Source organism: Patiria miniata, unplaced genomic scaffold (assembly GCF_015706575.1).
Source record: "Patiria miniata isolate m_02_andy unplaced genomic scaffold, ASM1570657v1 HiC_scaffold_9, whole genome shotgun sequence".
Classification (NCBI taxonomy): Eukaryota; Metazoa; Echinodermata; class Asteroidea; order Valvatida; family Asterinidae; genus Patiria; species Patiria miniata.
In genome coordinates, this window is record NW_024037076.1 from 5,040,211 (window position 1) to 5,058,009 (window position 17,799).

Below are 17,799 nucleotides of genomic sequence, written 5' to 3' on the forward strand. Positions count from 1 at the left end.
TTTGTGTGTAGCGGAGAAGTACATAATCATATGTACACTAAATAAGAGAAGCGAAATCGTCTCCAAGTGCGGGCATCAAGACAGGTGTGTTCTTACTTCAGTGACGTAAACGCGTACTAACTTCAATGACGTAACGCGCATAACGCGAGCGCGTGCTTGATTCGAAATAAGGTAAGATGCTACTTGTATTCTATATTTTGTCATTCTGCTGATGAGTGCCTTAGGGTACGAAACAGTCTGTCCAGAAGAGAAATATGCCAAAGTTTGATTAGCTCATATTCTGAATTTATTGCATGATTATAGCTCTACGGAGATGTATCGAGCACTGTGAATTGTGATAGAAGATGATTTCATTGTATATATATATATATATATCTTTCTAACGTACATGCAGCTGCAGGACTCCAGCCTGGTGAGGGTGATAGTGGGAATTCTCTATCACCAAATCAGTCAGAGGAAGAGTTCCCCTCCCCTGGGGATGCCCCGTCACTATTCTCACCACCAAAACATTCTAGACCAACTAATACTACAAAGGGTATGTTTTTTGTTCTATTTAAAAAAAGGACTCTTATCATCCTTGAGAGAAATTATGGGCAATTCCACAGTTACTCACATTACATTTTTGATGTACCCTTGAGTTTCCTTGGGCTGTAATGACCTTACTGAAAAGGTTTAATAACTGTTATCCCCATGGTAGATAGAGTAGACCTAGACCTACCTAAGCACCAAAGATGACATCCAGAAAAATGTGTTATGTATGATAAACAAGACGCACAAAATCGGTTACTCGCGTTACATTTTCGTAGATGTGACAAAAAGGTAACAAGTTAGTGTTATCAATATTGTCATATTAATTGATGTTTAAGTGATAATTACTTGTGTCAAATAAACTTGGTTTTGTTTTGGTGTTCAGGAACAGAAAGGAACCCCAAAAGCAAAGTTTCAACTGATTTGGCAAACGGACAGAGACGGCCAAAACAGGTAATGTACAGTGTATCTTTTCTTTTAATAGATCTAGTCAGAATATTGGTAACAATCTGAGATTGGTGAGTCGTCCCCCAAAAAAGTGGGTCAAAAAAATTACGGCGTGGGGTTCGGGGCCCGCTTAAGGGCCCTGAAAAAAAATTGGATTCTAGATGCTCTGTGGTGCAATCTGAGGCAATTTCTGACCACTTTAACCAATGTTTTTTTGAGGAAAAGATGGTGGTGTACTCATTGCCTGCCTTTATTGCGATGTCACAAAAAAAAAAAAAAAAATTGGTTTCGTTTTTTTTTGGGGGGGGGGGGCATGGCCCCCTTTGCCCCCCCCCGGATCCGCCCTTGTGCATTCGCTGGTTACAAACTAGAGATATTCACACACTGCTATATCCACATGCATGAGTTACACCACAAATCAACCGATGTCGGCCAGTTTTCCTCCAACTTGCCCTATGTTCAGTCCTTCTGATTTGAGCCATCGCATGCCTAAAAGCTTACTAAGAAGTACCAATAATCGCACGCCTGAATCCCTCTGTACCGCACGCCTCGGAATACATTTATGGCATAATTATACTTTGTAACTTGAGGAAAAAAGTAAGTCAGTGAAGAAACAAAAGCCAAGATAACTATTATGAACAAAATACCAGATTGTTAAGTTCCAGCTTGGACCACGGAATCACACACCTACAAATATCACACGCCTAGGAAAAAAACCATTTCCAAGCACCTGTGATTTTCAGATCAGAAGGACTGTATGTTGCTTATCCATACTTTTGTCTTTGATTTCACCAGAGCCAACATCCAAGACCGACGTCTCTCACGAACAAGACCCAAAACCACGACCCTCGTGAATCTTCGAACCCCAGGCAGAACGGTGGCAACACCAAGAGAAACGGTGTCCCACAACAGAAACTGCCGGACAGAAGCGTTTTGTCCCCCGAGGCCGACAGTGGGTTCATGGGGTCTGAAAGCAGCCGACAGTCCAATCAGAATGGTGGCTTGCCTGGCTATGACGGTCACAACCAGCTGAGAAGACCAAGAGACAGGTGATGAAATAATTGTGGCTTTAAAATACATGTACATGTACTTTGGTGAGATAAAGTTTCCAAAATGTACTTTATATTTTAATTTGTATTAATTTTTTTTATATTTCTAATATATATTTTATGTCTTTAATAACTGGATCTTAATATTGTGCTGTTTTGAATATTGTCCTACGTGAACGTCTGTATTGTCTTTTTATTTAGTTCCTTTTTTTTCCTTTTTTTTCTTTTCTTGTGTGGAGAGCCCTTTACAATGTATATCCAGTTTGTTATTGTGACGTCATCTAAACTTAGTCACTAAGTCACTATTTCTGTTCTTATTGTCAAACAGGCTTACCTTACGGTCCAGCAAGTTACCAACAGGTCAAAGGTCGCCGCCACAGGTCAGTAGGAAGCTAATGGGAAACTGGGAGAGCCCAGGATTCTCGGATTATGACATCAGTGAGCGGGACGAAGAGATGGACGAAGCAAGCACTCGGTCTGCAGGAGCTGGCAAGAGAAGGCCGGCTGCAGTTGAGAGGACTGTACCTGCAAAAAGTGAGTTGGATTAAAAAATGGTTAAGTGATCTATGAAACACACTCAGAGCTCCCAACATGTACGATTTTGGCATACTTTTTACGATTTTCCACCCGTTTTACGCTTTTACGATTTCATTCTTCCAATTTACGATTTTTGACGATGCTGTTTTCAAAAAAATATTCATTGAAAAAAAGCGCCATTCCCGCCTTATATTCGCGTAAGGAGTTCGCTTATATCGTCCGAAGGACCGGTAGCAAGTCTATGACACTAAGTGCGCAGTGACAATCTGCGCAGGCATGCTTTTCGTGAGACAATTCGACTTGCACGGACGGTGCGGCATGCATGATGGTCGCCATGCAGATACATGTCGCGGCTGGGCTTGCAGGGATGCAGCGGCGAGGCGCCTGTCGGGAGCTCTGCACACTGCATTATGCAATTTCTGTCTGTTGTCAAGGGCGTCAATGGCCTCTTAAAAGTTGGGGGGGGGGGATCATACCTTGATCAGAAATCATGCGTGAACCAAGCTGTTACCAGTAGCAGCATGGGTTCGGGGCCCGCTTTAATTTTTGGATTGCAGAAGCTCTGTGGTGCGATCTGAGGCAATTTCTGACCACTTTAACCAATTTTTTTTAGCAAAAGATCATCATTTAAACTTCATTTTCGAAATTGGAGTCATGGAATCAGCTATTCGGAGCTATGGAGTCAGATGTAGGCTACAATATTTATTCAGGGACAAAAAAGTGTGGGGGAGGGGGACTTGTCCCCCATCGATTGACGCCCATGTCTGTTGTCATGGTTGTGACGAAAACGAAGGCAGGATTATGTATACCCTCGGGGAACTGGCATCCATTGGCATTCCTCGAGTGTACGAAACACCATGGACGTCATTACAACAGAACAATTGTTTTGTTCACCATGATATTTTATATAGCCACCACCTTGAGTGCCCATTAGTTTTTGGTCCGCAATCCTATAAGAAAAAGTCAATCAAGGATAATAAAAGGTCAAGTGTCTGATCATCAAGAGAAAGTTTTATGTTCATGTACATGCTAACTTTGTTATTTTCATTTTTTTAATGCAGGTACATCACAGACAAGAGGAAGGAAAAAGCCAGCAGCTGTGACACGTGCTCCTGAGAAACAAAGAGAACAGCGACAGGACAAGGAGAGACATGGCCTTCAGCCTGATGGGAGAACAGGCGCCAAATACCTGACAAATCCCAACAAGACATGGGATGACTACAGGGACGGTCCAGCCTCCTACCCCGAGCCTACCTCAAACTACAGACCCTCTCCAAAGCAGAGCCGCGAGCCCCAAAGCTTACAGAATGGCAATCCCAGAGAAGGGATTGATCCTATCAGGAGCAGAGATAGAGGCCCGTTCGGGGTTCCGATGGGGAGGTTGCGAATGCCTCCTCGGAGAGGATATGACTCTGAATCGAACGTGACAAGAAGCAGCGGGAAGAGCGAAGCCATCCGGGATCTGCAGGGCGAGGTAGAGCGATTGAAGTACCAGATGGCCAAATTGAGCAGCCGCGAGAAGAACCCAAGACGCTCGCCAGCTGAGGAAGAACCACGCCACCGGACACCAAATCCTAAAAGAAGCCACTATGACGGCGCGGGGTCAGAGGCCGGCAGCAGCCGATCAGAGATCTTGAGAGCCCTGCAGAACGAAATTGACGATTTGAGGAACGCAGTCAACCAACAAACTGCATCGTCTCCAACAAATGATTCTCCCATGTCAAGGACATCCTTGCGAGACCCACCGAGGGATGAGTACCGACCGAGGGATGAGTACAGAGATACAAGTTACCCAGGCTCACCACCTTCCAGGGACGGATTGAGAGAGACCCTTAGGCAGACATACATTCCCAAAACTGATCTTCCCGAATCTCTCTTTACTAGGACCCCCATGCGGCCGTTTTTACATTCCAGTACCCCATACCGATCTCATACACATAATCCCATGCCCCAGGGTAGTCCATCCTATATTCCCGAAGCTGCGCCCATCCCAGCTTCCCCTCCAAGGACCCATACCCAATTTCAACCTTCCAGAGCAAGGACATCCCCAAGCCAAGGGGTCACTTCTTCCCCTTTGTACACCATCAGACAGGAACCATGCCCGCTGTGTAGTGGAAGTGGGGTACAAACCCACGGAGAATATTACCACCCCCATTCACATCATCATGCTGTCATTGCAGATTCAGCACCTCATCAAGCCAGTGCAGCCAGCAGGCCTACCCAATATCCTAATCCGTCACCGAGTTATGCACCAACTGGTGTCAGCATGCCCCAAAATCAGTCCCTGCATTCTAACCCAGGACAGCAATCCACATTGTACCCTCAACAGCTAGTATCAAATCAGCAAACCGTCCAGCATCCCAAACCAGTATTCAACCCTCAACCTGTGGCAAATCCGGTGTTAACCCAGTCACAGCCTGTCACATTCCAGCCCCAACCGGTTTTGAACCAGCCCCAACCGGTTTTGAACCAGCCCCAACCATCACTTAGCCAGTCACAACCAGTCTTAACCCAGTCACAGCCAATATTAATCCCAGCTACGCAGACCCCTGTGAATCAAGGCCCCAACCAGACTACCTCTATGCAAACAGGTGTCCCACAAGTTGTTCTCACACAACCAGCTACTTACGTACCCTTGGTCACCCTTCCCGTTTATGCTGGTGTTCCAGTTAATGCCACCCAACAGGGTACCAGTGAAAAGCAGAGCAGGAGCAAGAGTAGGAGGAAAACAAAGTCAGATTCACAGAAATCAACCAGGTACCCACTACCAGCACTTTTCCATGCAAAGACATAACTGATTATGCTAAACAAAACTGTTTCTGAACTAGTCTTGGCCCAAAATGCTCGATAGTGAATCATGCATATCTAATGGCATGATTAGACTAGCGTGCCTGCTCGAACTAACGTCTTGGGAATTCTGTAGTAGCCATTTAACTTTTTCTTGATTTTCTTCCTAGGGAACTAATCAGCGATCGCAAAATGCTTTATAGTAGGTCACATGCAGGCGCAGAGATGCCAACCATTACTCTTTTGGAGTAATTATTAGGATTTTGAGGCATGTTACTACTCTTGAAAATTCCAGCTGTCCTATACGCCAACATTGTGGTTACTCTGACAAGTACTGTGGTTACTCTTAAACTTGACTGTTGTCCTATGTATTTACATTAGCATTACTCTTTGCAGGAAGAATCATTACTATTTTGTAGTCTGTAAAGTTGGCATCTCTGCACGCGCTACGTGCAGTGATCAAGTATCGCTAATTAGATATGCAACGCAGTGATACGAGCGGGCGACTACCGAGTCAGGTTTTTAATTGCACCGGAAATCAGCATCCGGGACACGTTCTCATTCAGCCGATTGCAGCTACGCGATGTTATGCCCTGAACCGACGAATTATAGCAACGGTGTCACCGCTTGCGCGCACCCATTCACAGCTTCGCCGAATTAAAAACGAACTGCTTCCGGAAATTTCAAAAAAATTCGTCTTTAGGTGCATCTTTGGAAATGACTATTTGTTGTTTTCTTCAAAATGACAGCATGCCAGGATGAATAATTTCACAGGGAGTTTAGTGCCATTAATATCTTTAAACCAAATATGATTTTCAACAATAATTTTGTCAGTTACTTTTTGGATAGCTGCAAATGATATTCTCTACCTTTAAATGTGCACAAATGTTTAGGAATATGTTGTCAATGCATATTTACTACACCTCATAAATATTCATGATCAAATTGGAGCTGTCATTGGCTGATTCAGCTGCGCGTTCAGGAAGTAAAAATGATAAGCGCCCAGGTGACGTCATCCCAGTGACGTGAGTATCCAGCTCGCTGCCATGCGGTATTTTTTCTGGTAGCACCAAATATTCCCTCTGGAACTTGCCTTGTAGACATGTAGTCTTGTGGCATGTAATATTTACGGAACCAGTCTGTTGTTGTAGTCCTACTTCAGTAAAGACACATTAAAGAGTGTTTGCACCAGACTATTTCATTGACTGACGAAGAACTTGAATATCTTGTGCCGAATAAAGATGCAAAATCTACGAAGGCCATTATCGACAAGGCAGTGAGGCTACTAAAAAGGCAGTGAGGGTACTAAATATTTATGAGGTGTAGTAAAACAAATTCAGCATGCATGGGTTATTTCTGGAAAATACTGGTACAGTCGAAACCTGATAAGAAAAGCACTGTTAATACAAGGTACTGCTTATAACAAGCCAAATTTTAGGTCCCAAGTCTTTGTTTTCCTTTGTTTTCCATTATTATTAATACAAGATACACGTTATAACAAGGTAATTCATAAAGTCCCAAGGACCTTGTTATAAAGGTGTTTGACTGTAGTTGGAATTACTGGTCCCTCGGTGTACCTTGACTACCTCCCTCGGCTTTGCGTCGGGAGGTAGTCAAGCTGACCTACACCTCGGGACCAGTAATTCCCACTACTTCTCCTCAAACTGTGCTGTATTTGTATAATACGTTTCTCCCGTTGTGATGTCAGTCGTCCCTCCCAACTCTTTCTTTGTAACCTTGGAGGGACTGTACTTCTGCATGGACTCCATAGAGTAAAAGGAATAACATGTACATTTCCCAGAACTCTCCCTTAAAGGGAAGATACAACATTTGCAAACATCAAAAAATGAAATGATCAAATTATCACGATATACCTTACTGAATTGTTAGGGAATGACCGTCTAAAGCAAACCTGTTAAAAATCATGGCTCCTGGTGTGCTGACATTTTCAAGAAAAACTGTATTTTTCCAATGCTGGTCGGCGGACCAGCGTTGGAAAAAAACTGGCTTTTAAAAAAAACTGCTCCTAGTTTTTCTTATTTAGTTATTCCGCATTTTCTTTGCAATTGATTTCACACCTGTAAAGGGGTACAAGCCTGCCAGACTGATTCTCTGGCCTTACAATTCCCCAAAGTCTATAAATTGCTCTGTTTCATCTTAAGTGGGGTCAGGGAACCAGACTACAAGAACATGATTGGTTTTCTTGATTTTTCCAGCATCTACAAGCCCAAAACGTGAAACAAGTCATTTTAACAATATTTGCTATAACATACTAATCCTCCAAATCCATTTATTTCTGAAAATTGCAGCAAAAGCAAATGTTGTACATTACCTTTAAATTCAATTACCTTTCAGTAAGCCCCAAGCTGTTGACCAATCAACCACCATCTATATAACTCCCACCAAGAGAAGAGGCAGGTACTATGTATTGGATGATGAGGAAATCGACCCTTCTGGCATGGAGGAGGAGATGTATTTCAGGAGGTACATATCCTACCAACTTTGTCTTCTGTGATGTAGTCCATGTAATGTTGTATTCCAGAAGGCCACAAATGGAGGTGAAACCAAGGGGGGTACAAAACCCATCTAGACTAAATCACAAAAATAGTTGCTTTGTTATACCATGATATTTATGATGACTGTTTTGAGTCTGCTGCATCGTACAAAGCAGAGAGGACAAAACAATTTAAATGTCTTTGAGGACAATTGAGGTGATGTACCCGGGGTGCATGAGGTGATTAGGTCGTCATTCATGTACATGAACTTCTGAAATACACCATGTGAAATGTCCTCAACCAGTACAAATTCACAATCCAATTACATGTATAACAAACCATTCGTGTTTCTTCAACTTCACACAGTATCAAACTGCACGTATCATGCCTCTTTTTATTGACTTATTATTTTACAAGTTGCGCAACAAATTGACAGCCATTTTAGCAGCTTTACACCAGAAATGCTCAAAATGTACATGTAGGACCATTCATCAGGAAAAAAAATGTGGGAAACGTATAATACATACCATTGGTCATTTTATTCAAAATATTTATTTCAAATGTGTGAAAATGTCATGTAGGCATCTACTGGCATCAGAGTCATGTGCATCGCTTTTTGTAATGTCAGTCACGCCACTAAATAACCCCCATAGCCAAAACAGCTGAACATGAAATTTCAAGGTCTCAATACTGTATTGTGTATGCAGGTCCTAGTAACCCCCATGCCAAACATGGTTCAGTTGGCTGTAATTGTTCAGACATTAGAGCTGATTTGATATTCAAAATTAGTATTAAAAAAATGTAATGTCAGTCACGGTGGAATTGCCCTATAGTATTGTAGTTTTGATTAAAATAGTATGGTTTTATCCTTCATGTAATGTTTATTGTAATGCGCATTAGAGCATATGTTTATACATTTTGCTTAATATAAATGCCATTATTGTTATTAAGATCCAGATCAGAAATTGGAGTACATTTAGTGCAAACCGTGGCTGTATAGGTGCATGTGTGATTACTAGCGGTAGCCAAGTAATTTGGCACGACCCTAGTGTCGGGTATTTATTACTCATTATTTTTCCTTGTTGTAGGACCCCAAGGGGAAGCAGTAGCAAGGGTTCATCATTTCTTAGAAGAACCAAAGATACCAAGGTATGTGGCATTTTTAATTGGATCCCACATTGTCATCTTCCTGTCATGTACACATCCATGCACCTTAACCCTATAACCCTGCCAGACCCAACATGGTGCACCAGGTGGAAAAGTCTGGTGCACTTTGAAGCATTCAGCTACCAACACCAGTGCATACACGGCCAGCTTCTGAGACAATGAGAGCTAATCCCATTGACCAATGCCACAGTTGTATCCTGCTGCATTCGGTGACCACAGACTTGGAGGCAGTTTGGCCTTGAGACTTTTGACCTGATGGATCTAGCTGCACAGGGCAGGCTTGTCATTTAGACAGATGTTGCATGTTGCTGCGTTTGGCAGGGTTTCTCGCCAAAATATCCTGGAGGGTTAGGGGTAATGGGATCCCATCTTGAGCTCTCTGAGGTTTTCAACACTGAATCTTAACCCTTCTTGTTTGCACTTTTTGTAACAGTATGCTCACAGCTCCAGCCTCGATCTGGACGAAGCCATCAAGATGGCGGACAAGTTGAACCGATCCTCACACAGAATGCTGGAAACTGTACGCAGTGACCTCTCCCACTCGCAGTTCCTCTAACAGCTCCCCAGGGTTGCCGTAAGGAATCCAGATTCCTTACCAAGCTATTTTGATTCCTTACCGTTTGACTTTTCTTCAATGAATGAGTCTATCAACTGTGTGAGGTAGAAAAGTCGGTGCTTAATTTTTGTAAGAGCCATGGGTTCAGGGCCGTGTTTATAGATATCTCTCAAATGATGTCATTATCTACAGATTGTCGCGTACATCAGCATTTTGGGGAGTCAAATAAGTGTGATGCACATCGGCTGTGCCGTATTTTGAAGAAATTTCGAGCAACATGCGCATGTTTAAAATATTTTGCACACACTGCGCAAACGTGGCTGATGGCGTTGAATACGCAGTTGTAATTTGCCTACGAAGATGGCTGTCTATGAGAGGGGTCTATAGAGAGTTGCAACATGAGGGGTACCAGTTTGGAATGCCATTCTTTGAATGAAGAATGGGAAAACATTCTGTCATGGGATTCTTGGGCTATTTTAAGCGTATTGTCAAGAATAGTGACAGAATAATAGGTATCTGGGCCCAAAACTTGCGAAGCCTTTTGAACAGTGCCCTCTAGTCGCACCATGGGCAGTGCCCCCTAGTGGTGAAAATGTAATAATTGGGATAGGTGAAGGTATCAACATATATCGCGGTAGAATCGCGTCAGCGCAGCTTGTGAAATATTGTATAATCACATGAGTTAGCAATGGACGCTGAATGCGCAAAATCTGAGACAAACAAAACTTAACGTGCAAAATTCCATAGGGTTCCATAAGGGGCAAGGCTAACTCGCAATCGGCGGAAGGTCAATTATTGGTGCATCTTCTTGTATTCATGACACGAGTGAGATATAGTGTATTGGACATGTTTATTCACATGCTGCTTTTAAAAAATTCTTGTATCTGGTGTTTTGCATTAAGTCAGCAGTAGGTTCACACTGTTGAAACACTGTGCAATTTCCATTTTGTACCGACATTTTTACAGATATTTTTCAATGTTTTCATTTCATATTTTGAGTTTTTGGGGAGGGAAGGGGGGGGGGCAGTATACGTGTCCACATGCTTCCACAGGAGATACCCAAAATATATTTGTATATACGTTTTATAAGTGTTTTGTAAAAACACCACCACCCCCCAAGAAAATATTCATCATTGTTAAATTTCATCATAGTATTTTTTGTAAGATGAATTGAATAGGTCAGATTGAGCAACAATGTGACACACTCCTGCTAATAGTCTGTTTGCAAACACAGAACGTGATCAAGTGCAAATCATATTTGTAGCACTTGCATTCATTGTGCAAGAAAATAAACATCAGAATGGAACAAAGCACACTATTCAAAATCAAAAATTATTTGCAGATATTTGGTATTGATAATGAGAGAAACACAATAGTTCTCATTCCTTCACAATTTGTTTGGATTGCAATCTTTTATTTTTTTTATGATATTGATCACTGGTGTATATTGTATCAGACATGAAATTTAGTCAAAAGTATTTTTTTTTAATGTTGGCGTCCGTAAATTGGGCACACAATTGGCCTAGTGTTCCTAATACATTGCCGCACTTGAACAAATGTCAGAAATTCCAAGTGAACGCTCAAGAATTTCTTCAAAGTTTCAAATTCTGTTAATTATCTCCACTCACATACCGTATCCAACATGTACATGTATTCAGAAAATTACCACATTTTAATTTTTGGGCACATTTTAAAAGGGTTTACTGTGCATTTCAAAATAAGATTGAAAATTTCTCTCTTTGAAAGGGGTAGGTAAACGCGAGGTTTATCAATGGCAATGGTTAGCAAAAAAAAAAAATGGCTGAAATTTCGCTCAATGTGAAATTTAAGGTTAAAAGCTTGCTTTAGCAAGGGACTAGAGGTGATAATCAACGTGCTCTATGTTATGGAGACATCAACGATATTTACCATCAGGTTTCTTTAACAGCAATATTCATGTGTCTAATAACTGATGCATTATTTATGAATAACAAAGTTGTACTGGTAGGCATATGCCATATATTGAGTAACAGTAAAAAGTAACGAAGTTAAAAAGTGAACAGTAAAGATCAAAGTGACGCGAAGTCGATGAAGTTTCACGTCGAACTACACTGTAAGATTTACTCGTATGAAATCTGTTCTCTTTTACCTTTTATGGACTGTAACCCTCGACAAGTGACCCGTCTTTGTCACCATCATCTGGTTCGTTAGTGACTTCGTCATACACGCGCGCGCACCACGGCCATTGCTTGGATAAACACTCAGGTTGCGTTATCTTCCGGTTCCAAATGGTTCCAATGCTACTTAATGTGCAGTGGGCGTGGTTTAAACTGAAGTGACGTCACCCTGACAAACTTTATGTCAATCAGGCTAGGTACACTACCCCTGCAACGACCGATCCATTCATCAGCCCCGCCCACTGAACACGTGGGCAATTACACGTGCACCTCTTCAATGTCACTGTGTATGTTCCAGCCGTGCGCGTCATACGCGCGTGCACGCACGTCGGACATGAAAGCACGAGTGTGATTGGTCGGAAGGTAATGGGGCGGGGTTATAATGGATTGGGCTACGACATGTTCGCCTATAGCTGACTAATTCATAGCCAAGTAATTCGGATGCATCCTGACTCGCATACTCTCGGTTCAAATGGTAAAATAAGGGTATAAACGTATTACATGTATTATATTTTAGCCACATGAACAAAATGTAAAGTATATTTTCTACCAACTTTCACGTGCTAGCCTTATGTCATCTTAGACTACTTTCTTAACATTCATCTATTTTTAAAAATTGTAAATTGCTCAAGCTCAAGCTGTGCCTTATTATACTTGTACATAAAAAGGAACTTCTTACGTGTAATAATTTGTAAACATGTACAAGTTTGTTATATTGTGACTTTGATACCCTCATTTCATTGGTTGAGAACAAGGTAAGTTTCTGACATTAATTTACACCGTTGCCTTGCAAAAATAATCTATTGTCTCAGACAAAATGCATTACAGTATATAAGTGTACTTGGAAAAAAATGTTTTAACTCCTGCCGTTGTATATACCAGAGTATTGATGGAAAAACAAAATGTTACAATTTAAGCATCAATTAATGAAGTCTTTTTAGTTTTGTTGCATTTTATTGCAAAGATGTCTTTGTCTAAAAGTCCAGAATTTGTTTAGATTTTCGAGATTGCGAGAGTGGTAAAAACAAATTATGTTAAGCCGCGGTACCAGAAACTTGGATTTTTTTGTTCGGCCATATTGACAGGCTGATAGACGAGCAGATAGATCAAATCGAAATACCTTGAAAATAAATCCATCACTTCATAATATTCAGGCTTATGTTTGTATACAGATAATTCTGTTTCTTGAAATAAAACTCGTAGAATTGTTCATCCAAATTTGTTTCGATTTAACAAGTCCTGCCATTCATTGGCAGTTTATGCCTTGTTTCGTCAACTTACAAACTTCATTTTCTTTTGTACATTCCAAATGTATTAAGTATGATGTAACATTCTAAATTCCTTTTTGTGTGGCTTAATTCGTTTGAGTGATTATTTTGAAAATGTTAATCTGCTTTTCAGCATGACTTGTAATAATTGTTTGTATTGTTGTTTTGACAAGGGACATGATTTTTAATTAAAAGTCACACTTTTTACCAGAAAGTCCTATTCATTTTTAAAGTTTATCTCATTATTGAATGACTATTTGCCCAGTCATCAACTATAGTCGGCATACAAGCAACAGGTTTTCCCTCGGATAGTTGCGGTGTGGTCTAAATGTGTGTTGGGGGGGGGAGGGGTTGCTACAGTACAATGGAGTATAGACCTAATCAATGACGAAAAATCAGACTATGCAGTATAACAACCATTGAACTGTATTCTTCAAGTCCTTTTTATCCGAGACAAACACATTTTGACCTATTAAATTTTATTTATAAATACTTTTAAGTATTTATAAATAAAATTTAATAGGTCTTAAAAGACAGTTATCCCATTCCTATTGGTCAAGAGTCACTTGGCCGGGTTTACACGATTGATAAAGACCGGCTGGCTGGTCTTAAAACACATTGCAAGTGTCACATGAAAATTTGACTCCTATGAAAACCGGAAGTTCCCTTTTAGTTACCGTTTTATTGAATGTTCACAATGCGGAAGTAGGCATGCGCAGTCTACCAGCGAGTCCGTTTGTCATAGTCCTAATCACACTACGCCGGCACAGCTGGATTCTGCGCCACATCTCGCAAATGTCCACAAGCAACCTCTTGTTTTATATTTTTTATTGAAAAAGGTATCATGTAAATGGGAATAATTATGTGCTTGGCCGGTATTAAACACTATGTTTAAGACCGGTTGGAGTCTGGATGCTGAAAATTACATCCAGACTCCAACCGGTCTTAAACATTTAAAACCGGCCAACTTTTATTCCCTTGTACAAAATACAACGATTGCTTCCAAAGTGTCGCCCTTTGAACTTGGTTCATTTAGTAATGTAAAACATGACCATCTTCAATGCTACAGGTATTTCCTCACACACAAAGAACGATTACAGGCACACCCATTATAACAAGATTTTCCTTGCACAGAACATGTATTTTCCCCCCTTCTTTATTGCCTGGTTATAGGCCTGTCCACGGATCACCAAAAAATGGTAAGTGTTCTCTCAGCAAAACGAAAACAATGCACATAAGGAGGTGTTGAAATTGTTTATGTTTTGCTGAAAGAACACACACCTTTTTGTGATCCATATCCGTGGACAGAACTCTAAAACGGTGTTTGTGTTAACTTCCGTAACATGAAAAGTACATGAGTGATTTGAACGATTCTTGTACTGAAAAAAGCTTATTAATTGGGATTTCATATCCTAGATTTATAGAAAGTGCTCCATGCGGAACTTTATTAAGATAATGGTCCTGACATTTGGGTTTCCAGGGTAAAATTATTGTTTTATCAGCAATGATTTTCTGCTTTCTGAATGAAATAAGTGTAACAAATACCCACTTTATCATGTATTAAATGATGAAGTTAGCGTTTGTTGAAAAGACTATTCTTTCAGAATTTCCAGACGGCAGTTCGCAGTCTGATAATTACATGTGGCCAATTTTCAGGACGTTTATAGCCATTGACACGGTGGCACACATTCCTACGAAGTACCCGAGAGCTCGGGATGGCTGCGGCAGAGGCGTCAGGTAGGCCACGGTGTGGAAGAAACGAGAAATGACGAATATACGGAAATGCCAAGTGGCTGAGGAGACAGTGGGTGCCGTCAGAACGTAGAGCAGGCCCACCACAAGGAACGGAGGGATGTTCTCCATGTCGTTACGGTGGCATCTGTGAGTAGAAGGATTTATGCAAATACTTTTTGAATTGATGCGGGTAGACGGTGATGCGGGTAAAGCTACAGGTTGTGGGATCGAGTCCAGCCTGGGGTCTGGTGCGCGTGCCCTTGGGCAAGGCACGTTGTCACTCATTGCTTCTCCCCACCCAGGAGTAAATGGGTATATCTGTGAGGGCAGCGTTGGTTATTGTGATTGAATTAGCTACCTTGCGCCCAACAGGCAGCATCAAGCGAATTTAGCATTTTAAATGCTGGGTTTAATACCTTCAAAAAGTAATCATTGACCGTACTAATGTAAATGTTGGTAACACTTCAGGTTTCTAGAGTGTAGTGTCGTTTTGATACGAGCATGTTATTTATATTCATAAGTAATGAAACTGGTCTCTAAAATTAAAAAAACAAGATTCCCGATTATTCTTCATTCTTATTAATGCTTTAAGAAAAATTGATATTTTAAAACTATTATATGTCAAATTACCAGTGCAAAAATGTGTATAAAAATAATCATTAAAATCTTGAAATAAAATGAGGTATCAAAATGAGAGTTGTAACTGGTACTCGGCCCCATAGGTTTGTGCACAAATTGCCTGGTTTGTTTGTCATCCAATCCCAAGATGCGTTGCAAATATCGAAAAAGGTTTACCTTCTCCCGCGTTCTATATCGGGGTCTATACGGAAAGCCTTCTCCTTATCCCCACGGACATCTTCAGGGTTCACAACAATCTGTCGGCAGAAAGACAGGAGAGCAGGGGTCACAATAACATTTTAAATTCTTGCTATGAAATTGGCCATAATGAGTAGATTTTTTTCTCTCCCTCAACCTTGTGTTTGAATTAGCTACCTTGCGCCTAACAGGCAGCATCAAGCGAATTTGGAGTGTCATGGCCTAGCGGTTAAGAGCACCGGACTCATGCTCTGGTGTTTCAGAGGCAACAGTGGCGTGGGTTAGAGCCCGCCGGGTGGACACTTGTGCCCTTAAGCAAGGCACTTAACCATTATTGCTTTGTCCTTCGGATGGGACGTTAAGCCGGAGGTCCCGTGTGTTGTATAAGGCCTAACGCACGTAAAAGAACTCAGTAACACTTATCGCTATAAAGAGAAGGGGTTTGCCCCGGTGTTTCTGACCTCCTAGGTATACTCCCTTGTGGAAGCCCTTGAGAAGAACCAATCAAGTACCAAGTACCTTGGATTTCAGTGGGAATGAGACTTTAAAAATTAAGGTGTAGAGTTGGAACTTCCTAGTCATGTTGTTGATGTCCTCTTTTTACTTGAACTCATCGCAGTAATACATTAGAAATTCCTTATGCCATTAATAATAGAAGAGGTTTACAAACGTGTTCCCGTGCATGTTTCGGGCCGTTGGCCTATGCGGCTTTTGTGATGTTGGCGTTCTTACTAAATGAATTTTTCCTATTATAGTACGGCAGATAGGTGATGGGATTGTGCCTTTGATGATACAAGCACGGCACTGGCACACATGCAGTCAGAGTACGGAGAAAGATTTTTGACTAAGGGCCATCTCAGATTTGTCCCGCTTTGAAAAATATGAGTTGGAATAACAAGCAATGGCAGCCATTTTCAAAATTTGAAAAGTGCTTGTTATCCCTATATATTTTTTTTCAAAGGACAAATCTTCCATGGCCCTGTAGCCAAATATCTTTCCTAAGACATCAACACTCTGACTGTGTGCCCGTCATGCTTGTATTATCAAAGGCACAATTCCCCAAAATATTTACCCTATCTGGCCTCACTATTATTCAAAAGCTTTAACCATGAGAATAATTATAAACTTGAGATTCAGGGAAAGATCATTGCAGTGATAGGCTAAAATAGTGCAGCCTATAGCCACACAGGCCCGTTGCGCTATGATGAAAAGTTCGTTCGTCAAGCCTTCTTTGTAAGCGATACCCTTTGCTTTCATTTTTCTACCACTAGTTTTACTTGATTACCCTGAAAATATCAGACCTTTTCCAAGATGCCATTCAAGATACTCGGATATGCACCGACCAACTCTTGACCTCAAATCGGCCTCACTGAAAACCAAGACCAGTGCACTAGCATTATGCTATGGCAGATAATGCCTTTCAAAAGTAAACACACAAAGTTACAATTCGCTAGTACACGAAACCATTTCGGTAGACCCAACTAACCCTTCGTCGGAGTCTGTATTGCGAAACATACAAAGACATGAACATCATCTTCAGTGTGACTGCAGTGGCGTACCAGGCATACAGACCGAACACCTCATTCTCGAAAGATAAAAGGGAGGACGCAGCCATCTTGTAAAATAGTTATTGTAGCAAACTTGGAATATGTACTAAGCCAAAGAGTGAGGACGACGATAGTGCCTTTCGAATGAACGCACAATACTCAAAGTCTTTTACTATCGGAAGGTGCGAAGTTCAAAGGCCAGTGGGTTATATCAGAATGCACCATGACCGTCTGTATAGATATGGCAGTCTCTTTCTTTGCCTTTGTTTAAACAGAAGATAAAACCGACGGCATGGTCGAAGCACTTGAGCGCTGTTGTTACCCATTAAGTGCCCCGTCTTTAACGGCGTGCCTAGAGCCTCTGCGTACCGGTACTTTTTACCTACCTAAACCAAAATTACGTTTAAGAGATTGTTTACTTACCCTATCTGAAAGGTCTCGGTCAAGGGAAACTCACGAATACTGGCGCAAATAATGCATATTTTGAGTGACAATTTTCGTTGTTGGAAATCAGGTCCCGGAACAATTATTAGAGCACACGCGTTTGGAAAAGAAAGAAACGTTTTCTCGATGCAGAAACATGAATGAATTGAATCAAAACTTGTGACTCCAACGGCTCCAGTTTTGACGACCAAAATGTTGTACCCCGAAGTTCACGCTGTGTTAGGGGTGGGGTGTGTTGAAACGGGGGAAAAAATGATATTTTTTTTCA

At 41.3% G+C, this 17,799-nt stretch overlaps 2 protein-coding genes across 2 annotated transcripts in view; one reads left to right on the top strand and one right to left on the bottom strand.

Moving 5' to 3' along the window:
- The window catches only part of LOC119719955 (microtubule organization protein AKNA-like), a 34,893-nt gene extending 21,683 nt beyond the window's left edge, over positions 1 to 13,210 (top strand). The window contains exons 8-15 of the mRNA XM_038189440.1: positions 395 to 535; positions 914 to 981; positions 1,771 to 2,024; positions 2,353 to 2,558; positions 3,623 to 5,318; positions 7,704 to 7,832; positions 8,932 to 8,992; positions 9,444 to 13,210. Of these exons, the coding sequence (XP_038045368.1) occupies positions 395 to 535; positions 914 to 981; positions 1,771 to 2,024; positions 2,353 to 2,558; positions 3,623 to 5,318; positions 7,704 to 7,832; positions 8,932 to 8,992; positions 9,444 to 9,566 (2,678 nt within the window). The 3' untranslated portion in view covers positions 9,567 to 13,210. The remainder of the gene's footprint in view (positions 1 to 394; positions 536 to 913; positions 982 to 1,770; positions 2,025 to 2,352; positions 2,559 to 3,622; positions 5,319 to 7,703; positions 7,833 to 8,931; positions 8,993 to 9,443) is intronic.
- A 1,327-nt stretch (positions 13,211 to 14,537) lies between these two features.
- On the bottom strand, positions 14,538 to 17,250 carry LOC119720031 (microsomal glutathione S-transferase 1-like). The gene is made up of 3 exons (XM_038189536.1): positions 17,027 to 17,250; positions 15,520 to 15,599; positions 14,538 to 14,869 (listed from the first exon to the last, which is right to left on the bottom strand). The coding sequence occupies exons 1-3, from the start codon at positions 17,153 to 17,155 to the stop codon at positions 14,626 to 14,628; spliced, it is 453 nt and encodes a 150-aa protein (XP_038045464.1). The 5' UTR covers positions 17,156 to 17,250; the 3' UTR covers positions 14,538 to 14,625.
- Positions 17,251 to 17,799: the final 549 nt, after the last annotated feature.